This window comes from Morone saxatilis, unplaced genomic scaffold (assembly GCF_004916995.1).
Source record: "Morone saxatilis isolate NCDOM2014 unplaced genomic scaffold, NCSU_SB_2.0 Contig11, whole genome shotgun sequence".
NCBI classification, from domain to species: Eukaryota; Metazoa; Chordata; class Actinopteri; family Moronidae; genus Morone; species Morone saxatilis.
Genome location: NW_023339663.1, coordinates 21,502,441 through 21,512,913, shown reverse-complemented (window position 1 = coordinate 21,512,913; position 10,473 = coordinate 21,502,441). Strand labels below are relative to the sequence as shown.

The 10,473-nt window shown below is 42.5% G+C and overlaps 1 protein-coding gene across 9 annotated transcripts in view; it reads left to right on the top strand.

Annotated features, from left to right (window-relative positions):
* The window catches only part of cd276 (CD276 molecule), a 64,155-nt gene that overhangs the window by 41,626 nt on the left and 12,056 nt on the right, over positions 1-10,473 (top strand). For 3 of the 9 annotated variants that reach the window (XR_004797529.1, XR_004797525.1, XR_004797526.1), the window contains exons 5-7: positions 1,740-1,877; positions 3,165-3,231; positions 5,579-5,620. Coding sequence is in view for 1 of the 9 variants with exons in the window: in XM_035681822.1 (XP_035537715.1) it covers positions 1,740-1,877; positions 5,579-5,620 (180 nt within the window). In the remaining 8 variants the exon portion in view is untranslated. Of the gene's footprint in view, positions 1-1,739; positions 1,878-3,164; positions 3,236-5,578; positions 5,621-10,473 lie in introns of all 9 variants that reach the window. The other 6 variants (XR_004797530.1, XR_004797528.1, XR_004797527.1 and 3 more) reach the window with 2 other exon arrangements.

Below are 10,473 nucleotides of genomic sequence, written 5' to 3'. Positions count from 1 at the left end.
TTTGCTAATTAGCACTAAATACAAGTCCTGATGGGAATGGTGTTTGATCATAAACCACAGTGTTAGAAACATTATCTGATGATAATCTGATGGTGGTGCTAGATGTAAAGTCAAGGAATCACCAAAGTTACTGTGATTCATGAATGTCTGTTCCACATATTTAGCAATATATCCAAAAGTTGCATGGACATTTTGCTCAAAATGACAATTATGAACCTCATGCGCTATAGAAATGTGCTATAGTCTGTTAGGCTTCGTCCTCTGGGAACCATGGAAGTCTGTACAAAATGTCATGGCAATGGACCAAAGTAGTGAATAGACAGACAGATTGACATTCACAACCCTACAAACATGCCAAGCAAGCATGTCTAAAAACAACTGCAGAATAAAGGCTGAACTGTTGTTTTTTAATGATCCTTTTCTCTCATTGGTGAGTACATGTCCCACCCCCTCCTCCCCTCTATGGTCCTCTGTGGCCTTTCATTAACTCTGTTTCGTGGGACAATCGGGTACATCTGTTTTTCAGCATTAGATGGACTGGCTTTCCATTTGAGAATTCATCACCTCCAAAAGGATGCCTCTATTTGCCCTCCATCTTGGCTTGGCTGTATCATAGCCTGTCTGCCTGTCTTCATAGCTGATGCCAAGTCCTTACAGATGCTTCATCATTTCCTCTTTCCAATGCCAGTCATTTTTCAGTCTTTTTTCTTTCTTTTTTTTTTGTATTATTATTATCTGCCCAGAGCGGGCACTCTCTGAAGGAGGCCTGTTTGTGCTACAGCCAGGCTCACAGCTATTTAGTGGCTCTGCTGTTTTCTTTTCTTCTCCCTCTGTTCAGTTGAATACCCCAGGGAAATTTGGCTGTGTCTCTGATATCTTTTTTGTCCTGCTGACCAGTTTTTATTTCTCTTCATCAGTTTGCAGTTTGCCAAGATACTGTCACTGTCATTTTGATGCCTAATTTTCTCCTAAGTGATTTTACTGTGGTGCTGTCCGAAAGATATTTATTACTATCATTGCACTCATCAAACAATAAAAAGTAAAATAAATTGAAACATAAATTTGGTAGAAATGTGTACCATACTTTTTTACCTTGTTCCTATTTAGAATATTACACTACATATTGACATTTAATTAGCTTTCAGAGAGAGAATGATATTGTAGACATTAAGAGGTTATAGAATAATAAAGCGAACGCATCAGAACTTCAGACATCTGAGCAATGTGTAGCAGAAGGCAGGGGGTGGGATAGTTAGTGCCAACATCCTCTTAAAGCTGTGCCAATGCTGTTTGAGTGAAACGACAACACAGTCTTGTGCGACTGGTAAGTTATCTGCCATCTGGACTCAATTGAAAGACTCAAGTGTCTTAATTGGACACTAGTAAAGAAGCTCTTACTCCGTTCAAATGAAGCAAAGGTTCATGCTCGTTGCCATTTCCTCTGACAGTCCCACAGTTTCTGACAGTCAAACCTTCTACAGAGATGATATGACAATGCTGACAATGATGATGGCAATAATCATTGTCAGTGTCATCATATTGCACTTTAGTAGTTCTGCAGGCTGGATAATTCAGGATTTTTATGACAAAAAACTCGAACAGCAAAATTGTCAAATGGTGAAATAATGGTGATGGATACAGTGGTGACAGTTGTGCTCTTATTTTAGCTCTGCAAGAGTGAATAATGAGGCTCTCCCTTCTCTGCCCCCCTCCTTCCCTCCCTCTGCCCTTTGCTTCAGGTCAGAACATTGCGTTCCCCCCGGTGGCTCTGTGGGTAACTGTTGGCCTGGCCGTGTGTCTGCTGGTTCTGCTCATTGCCTTGGCTGCTGTGTGCCGCAGGAAGATCAAGGAGAGCTGCGAGGAAGCCAGGAGAGAAGGTATGGAATGGAGTGTGGGGAGGGGGGTGATCACATTCAACACCAGTGCATATTCTCACAGGGAGTACAATTCATTGGTGATGACTCTCTTGAAAATCATTGTTAATGTTAATCCTCAAGGTTAGATAAAAGCATGTTTTGGGGCTGTCTTGCCTTCATTAGGGGCAATATGAAAAGTTAATCTCATAGCTGTGACAACTTTGGATATACATGCACAAAAAGATAAAGTGGTTTTCTATTTTTTCTTAGACTGTGTTGGCCTACTGCGTACACAGTTCAAGGGCTTGCTGAATAATGGATGCTAACCTATCATGCTCTCAAGCCCTTTCAACCCTTCTCAGGGCCTTAATTAAAATGCAGAATGACTCCTTAAACTCTTCACATAGCAGGCCAGTAGATGATATGCATAATTGCGACGTGTTGCCTAGATCATGTGGGAGGCACAACGAGACCGAGAAAGATAGAGCAGAAAGCAGTGATGAGATGTTAACTGCTCAAGGAACTTTGAGAATCCAGAGGGAGTTCTGCTTAATGCGTATAGGCAGGATCTCGGATGGTGGGACACATATCTTCGGCAAAGAGGAACATCATTACTCGGGTCCAGTAATTAGCGTTGCGGAATAGCTGAGGATCGCCGCAAGTGCAAAGAGAAAAAGTTTTGAAATGAGATAGATAGTGCAGAGCCACCAGCTCTGCTGTAATGAGATCCGCTCAGAGTGGAGGAGACATTTAAATAAAGGTCAGCCAGTGTCTGCACCAGGGCCCAGAGGTTTGAAAATAAATATGGAAGTGACACAGACTCAGAGGAAAGAGTAAATAGCTCCATGGAACATATGAAATCAAATGAAATGGAAAGAGAGAAATATAATGCAGTTCCTCCCACGGGCAAAAGGCTCCTAGGGTTGTGGGGGCCTTTTCTTCAGTGGAGTGGATGAGGAGCCGCGTCTCCCGCCTGCAGCCCTAACACCGAAGGCGGGATTGATTATGTGGTCATCCACTGTCCGCCTCATTGAAATGTTAAGTCTTATTCTGTCTCCTGCAAGCAATGCTCGTGCAGTCTTTGGTGTTTTCCAAGCACGAACCTGAAAAGTGGGAACGCTGACTTATTCACATATCATGCAGACTCTTATACTCCTGATAGAATGATACTATATGAATACAGATGTGAAGGGGCTTAAAATAGGATTGCCATGCACATATCCAGAGCTGTGGGGAGGGCAGGAAGCAGGGAAGTGCAACCTAATTGTGGTTGTCTTATCTTTTAATGGCGTTCCGGGGTATGGCCAGATTGAAGTTGACTCTCTCTTCACTGTGTCTGGGTAGCGAGGGTGGAGGGGTCAGTAAAAGTGGAGAAGTGAGTAAGTCATTTTTCTTCCCTGTCATAATGTATGTGGAGAACCCGAATGTGTATCATAACAGAGCAGAGCATCTTGTGGTATTGGAGTTGGAAGTGAAAGCTCAATTCCAGGGGCAGTGTTGTGTCTTAACACCAGCATGGCTCTGGTCTCTCTGATATATATTTTTTTCTTTCATCCCTCTCTTCTGTGACTGTCCTTCCTTACATAATGACTGTGACTGTGGATCTAATATATGCTTTTAGTGACCTATCCAGGGCTGCTGTTCCATTTCTCCCAAGCTCATTTTGCATTTAGATAAGCATGTGATTTAATCAGAGCTACGCTTGGAGATCATGTGTAGGTGACATGGGACGGATCTCCCCTGTGTAATGGATGAAAGTCATAAGGAAAGCAGTGTTTTCCCCCAGGGGTTTTTTACCAAGGGGATGTACATGTTTCACAGGGGTTAACCCTCAGTTTTACTGCGAGCCAAATGCTGTGATCACATTTGCTGTGTGCATTTGACTCATTTGAAGTAACAGACACGTAGATTTGTTTCACTCCCAGTCTATGTAGAAAAAGCTCATAAAAAAAAAGATAAAATCCCTGATCAAAATATTGGCAAAGAGCTGTTTTCTTTAAGCAAACTTTTTTCATTTTTGTCATCAAGAGCTCATATTGAAAGGGAGAGAAAATAAATTAAAACCTACGCAGCACAAACACTGCTGTCATTAAGCCTTATATAGCCTCCTAGTATGCACAAAGGATTTAAAAAGAAGACGGCCCTGCTGTTTCTAGGGTGCAAGGATGAATTAATTAGGCTCACTAATAATTGTATTTATAGTACTATAGGTTTACTAACTGGGGCCATTTGCTTTTGCTTAAATTTGAAACACTCGTGAAGTCACAGCAGGGTTGGAGGAGATATAGCAGCAGTGCTGCACCACTTCTGTGTAGGGGAAGCATAGAGGGGGAGAAGGGAGGATGATGAGGAACAGTAACACTCTTCTGGCTTCAGTGAGTAGCCGTTTCTGTCCCCTGACTCTCTCGTCTTTTATGTGGTTTGTCCAGCTTTTGCGCTTAAGCCATAACCTCCCTTCTTACCTCCCCACACATTTAGGATGCAGCCAATAGGGGCATAAAATTGTAACATTCTCAATGTACAAGGAAAGCAGTTCTCACTCCCTGCCCTGTGGATGCCCTCGTCTTCACCCTGACTTTAAGGTGCCTTTAAATGAGCCTCACTCTCCTATCAAAGCCCTGCCCTCCAAGGTATTTCCACTGCTCCACAGTGGTGGGACTGTTGGTCGATTTGGAGGTGTTGAATGAAGCAGTGGAGGTAAACTCACACATCTGGGGATGTTACACCACAATTCTGGAGATGTGAAGTGGTATATGGTGCTTTTTTAAAGGTGATTTTGCTCTTAACATTATTAATCGGTTAACTCAAAAATGGCATTCTCGAAGTTCTAAGTTGCCAACAATATATCATCTGGGTACAGCAGAGGCAAAAAATCCCCCAAACTCTAAAGCTGTATGACCAAAGACATGTTTTGAACTGACTAATGATAATGTGTCACAATAATCTGTGCACATATACTGTGAATACAACAGTAATATGTGGAAATCTGATTTCAAAACACAACATAGCACAGAGGAAGAGAAACTAAAGAATGAGGCGTGGGTAGACGAATGCATATACAGGCTGTTTGAATCTAGAAACTGCATGTTCTGCTACTGTAATGATAAGGATTTTTGCTTAATTTCCCCAGAGGATTATAGTCTCTGCTGTCAAATTCATGGAAAATCAGGCAAACGTACAGTAATATAAACAAAGCAATTGTGTTGGCTTGACGTTTAATTTTGTACAATTATCAGTCTAATCATGTATCATCCACTAAATAGTGGATCTCGAGCCCAATTGTGGTGAAAGTGGTGTCATAGAATTAATATCAGCCGCTTGGATACTCTGTCTCCTATTTTTAGCCTGTATGTGTGTGCGCACATGCAGACCACGTGTGCATATACGTGTGACAGCCATCACTGAGTTGCCTCTCTAACTCTGTTGACAGTGGGTTTGCAGAGAGCCAGCAGCTAAAGCCTAATGTGATTACTGTCTTTGTGAAAGGGCTGGATAAGAGGTTAAGGGGTGGGTATGGCTCTGCATGTGTGTGTGTGTGTGTGTGTGATATGGTCGGGGTACCATTGTGTGGAGCTTGGTTGTCATATAGCTCTCTCATCGCAGCTTGTCCTTTGAGCTGTGAAGGATCAGCTCACCATAGGCTTGTGATGAAGTGACTACATTGTGTGCCTTGCCTTTGTACTGTGGCTCCCACTGATAATGACTCCTCTGTCTTCCCACAGCTGAAGAGGCCAAGGAGCTGGAAGAAGAGGAGTCAAAGACAGGTCAGCCAATCCACACCTGGTCAAGCCTCAGCCTCTGTGTGCATCAGGGACCTGCAGTATGTTTTAGCTAGCATCAGTCAGAAAACAGCAGCAGTCGAAAATCCACTTATTAAAGTTTTGCATCCTTTCGCTAAAACTAACATTGATATATTTAAATATGTTTAATCTTTTGCATTCAGCACTCTGAGCTGTGTAATCATGCAAGGCTGTAAACACTGTCAGGAACAGACAACACTGCATTTTGTCCACTGAAACAAGAATTAGTGCTGTATCAAGTGGGCAGGCCAACCAGACTGAGCCTGTAAACAGGGCAATTAATTCTTTACAGATATAAAATCGAACTTAAAACTTAATCTATGATTAGATTGTAACACACATGTGATCATATTAACTGTGTGCAAAGCATAGAAGTTACAAAAATATCAAATAAAACAATAACCACCCACGCCTAGGTGGCAGGATGGTAGAGACCCAACAGAACAAGTAGCTGAATGTTAAGTTTGTTTACTGAAGTGTGAGCGAACGCTGATGAAGCACGAGTGCACGTGAGAAGTGAGACCAGCTTCAGGCACCAAATCTATTCAACACAGCAACCCAGTGGCATAACTCTTCCACTGTGTATGTGTGTGTGCGTGTGTGTTCGTGTGTGCCTTGCGTGCGTGCGTGCGTGTGTGTGTGTTTGAGGCAGAAAGAGGGAGACGGGCGCACTAATTTAGTGATGCCAACAAGCTGTTTTACATTATACGTTCCCCCAAAGCTACAGCTATAACAGTGAAATCTATCTTGTCTATAAATTTAATGGTAACAAGTTCCACAAGTTCCAACACACACAAAATGCCAACAATAGCGCTGCCGTGTCCTGCACTCAAATGATCCTGTTTACCAAGCCGAATTGATTTTGCACTGACTCCTGGCTGAAATGTGTTATGAATATTGTTGTCACTTGGAATAACTTGCTTTGAATTTTTATGATGAATAAGCCAGCAAAATGGACAGACACCCCTTGTGACAGTGCTTGCACCACTTAATGCTCCACAGAGTTTGGAAAGACTATTCTTTCAGATCTAACTAGTTTAAATCACTCAACAAAGGCAATGCCCAGAAGGAGCTATATTCCATATTTAGACATGTTGCCCCTCGGTAAAGAGACATTTCACAACTGTTCAAAGCCGAGCATTTAAACAAGGAAATAATTATGAACAAGACTAAGAGTCTACAGCCACGCTTGCGGCTCTGTGAGGCTGCGTAAGGTAGAGTGGTGCCAGAACCAGGACAAAATACTTAAACGTGTGCTTCTTTTTCTGTGATAAGAGTGATGTGATATTTTGCTTAGTATGACCTTATGAGTCCAGAATTAATTTCGCCATTAGCAAGCAGAGCGAGCTTCCTCTGCCTGCCCAGCCTCAGCGACTACCCCTCACAGTCCTGAGCAGTTCTCCCTCAAGCGTTAATGTCATTAGAGTTATTCTTTTGACTCCTTCTTTAGTCTGATTGAATTATTTAGCCTTTCTGTGAACGGCAAAGTTAATACCATGTGATTTTAATAAGCTGAGAGGTGAAGGAGAGTCTCTGAGTGAAGGGGGACAATGACTTTTATTCTCTAATGCCTCTCTCATGAATGTTTCAGAAAGATCTGCGCAGCCTGGAGCGGGGTCAGCCATCCCGCTACTAGTGAGACTTAATAGTTCAGCTTTAGCTAAAGGGGCAGGGCAAAGGAGAACAGAGCTCGAAGACTGTAGCATGCCTGTACTCCAGCGACAAGACAGCAACTTGCAGCCACCCTTGCTCTCGCCGCCTCTCGTCATCGTCCATGCACCTGGTTGATCCAGGTGGACGTTATGGGCGGTGAGCTGGTGAAGTCGAGCTAATGGCTCTGCCTTCTGAGATCACTCTCTAAGCACTCCAGACAGGCAGCTTTGTTTTGCCATCTGGCTCCAATTGCGCTGACAAAGGCAGAGGTTCCTGCATGAGACAAAGGAGCTGAAATGAGCCCCACTTTAATAAACCCAGGATGATGGGGAGCCACGTTTGTGTGTTATCTTAATGAGCTGTCCAAAGGAGAGCGCGCCTCCCCTTTCAAAGCCAGCCTGATTTGAACAATAACCGGTGATAACTAGGGACCTGGGCTCATTCATTTGCAGTGGGGTAGGATCCCTTTGTTGCCTTTTACAGCAGAGGCAAATAATGTTTAACAAACAGTGGAGCTCAATTTCTGGATTTATTTGCAGGTGCTAAAGCCAACAGCAACCCCTTAACACACACTCACAGGTCTACACATGCACACACATGCAAAGGGACACACACACACCACGCACAGAAAGAAGCTCATTTCTATTACTAATCTACATCCACATGCAGAGACGTGCAGTGTGTACAGTTCTTGTTGGCTTCATCCCTCAACTCCCCACCTCCTCTCTGAAATGTGTTCAGTAATCTGAGCATGATGTGCTGTTTAGAGGGGGCTGCAGTCACGCAAGTGCAGCTCCTCCTGTCAGAAGCTGGCTTTAGTTTGTGTGCACTAGCCCCTGTCTCCCTAAATCCTGGACTCCAAGGAGTCAGGCCTTAGCAACAAGGCCTTGGAAGAGAGTGTTAGTCAGTGACCCAGTTCTTTCATAGACAAAGAATTGTCGGAAAGAACAATTTGACACGCCCTCAGAATAGGGAGCGCCATGTGAAAAACGGTTTTATTAACCCTTCTTAACCGAAGCATGGTCTTTGAAGGTGGAATGTTAGGGAATATGGGGCCTAAAAAGCTGAAAGCAGAAAGAAGCTGACTCCTTCAAGCCAAGGCCACCACTGAAAGATGGATAGCAGTTGCTAAAATCATATTAGAGCCTCAAGCCCAGTAGCTCATCCCCCTAAATGTTTTGTTGATTTTGAGAAGCTATCTAACTGAGGATGTGTAAAGGTGACTCTTAAGCAGACAGACAGAAACAAGGACAGCTGTACCAGAGTCAAAGTCACCTCTATGCTTATTATATTCCCCTCTGTCCTGTCTATTGAGTTGTTCACATTGCAATGGAAATATAACACCTTCATGCACGTGGAACATAATATTCATTTTATGTCTCTCATGGGAATGAGTGTTGCATGTTGAGCGAATGAATGAAGTGTGAATTATAGCTGTATGTTCCTTGGATAAATATATTTTATTGGCTGTGGGAATATAATCCATTACACAGTCAATTTGACTATAGTTAGGAAATTGTTTTTACATGTCTGTTTAACCATAAAAACAGCATTGCAGGGAAAACTAAGAATGAGATAAGAAAAATACTATAATAAATTTGGTTTAGTAAAATCAGGTTGTTACCTAATCTTGACTGATTGATTGATTTAAAAAAAAAAAAACCCTGTGGAGTTTTTTTTTTACCACTACTACCGCTACAGAGCAATGTTTTTACAAGCGAGTCACGTTGTGTTTTTTCCGCTGCCGGTGTGATTCACATCCTGCAGTTGGATTCATACTATTCCACTGATCAACAGTTGGTGGCAGTGATTCGCCAACATATTGAGCATGGAACATGGATGTAACAATGCAGTATTTAAAATGTTTTTTTATTTTTTGCAAATGTTTTATGAAAATGCGCTCATTTGTTGGATTTATAGGATGTATGGCGGGAAACACTTAATATAAATACAATATTTGTGTGTTTACAAAAAACTCCACAGGGCACCTTTAAGTTAGTTTGGTTTTCTTTTTCACTGTGTTGACATACATTTACGAACCCAATAGGAAGCAGGTGGTTAAGTTATGATGGCGTACTGAAAAACCTTCTTGGAAGTGGATTCTTGGAATACATGACATTACCAGACCAAGCCTTATTAAAAAGTGGCATGCAGTATTCTTATTACATTACCCGGTTTGAGAGACCTGCAGGTCACTAATATACCATTCCACATTGCTACAGTTCAAACTGAGGGGGCCTTGGAAAGCAGCCCCAGGCAGCTCTGTTTGACATGTCCTCCCTTTTTACTGGCACCACATACTCATCCACTGGGCTCTCCCAGCGGTCACACATTACTGACTAAAGATATGTAAATAGAACATTCATGTTGCCTTCATTATTAGATGTGGGTCACTGGATAACTTCAAGAGCGCTAATTAAAAGAGCTCCCTGCACACTATTGCTTAGTAGTTGCACACACATTATTCAAGCGCTGCACTGTTCCTCGCTGGTTCAGCACCATACAGTAAGCTACGTGTTTACTACTTTGTTTTCTCCAAGGGTAAACCCTGAGAGATGATGATTTGGTGTTGAAGGCCAAGCAACACTGATTGGATTATAATGGCAATTATAAACCTCCTATCACATGAATCATATAGGTTTCCCAAAACGCTAAATAATCTGCTGTAATTATGTATAATTTCCTGTGCTTCTTCCTCTTGTTATTTCTATATTTTAATTCTTTCAACACGAGAAAATGTTTTTTACAATTGGAGAAACATTTTTCTCTTCTTTGCTTAGTTTGGGAAGGAACTCATCAAAGATGTGCTGCACACTGAGCTACTTTTGCAACCTCTCAGAGGTTATCTGCTGCTCCGCGAGGAAAAGGCCACCTGATCATTGTCAGAAGAGACAGAAGACAAATAGAAGCTCCTAAATCATTTGGAATAATGAGTGTTGTCACCGTTAATAAAAGCAGTCAAACCATTCAGTGCTGTGCATCACAACAACGGGCCAGTCCCACTGCTAGCTGGTTTGCATATTAGACAAAAAGTAACAGTGTAAAGAGTGCTTTTGTGAGAGGACAAGGATACTGTAGGAGTGAAGGCAATCCTTTTCCTGGGATGAATCCGCCTGTACAGACGGCATTTATATCCTCCTTCAATCCAACCCCCCCCCCCCCCC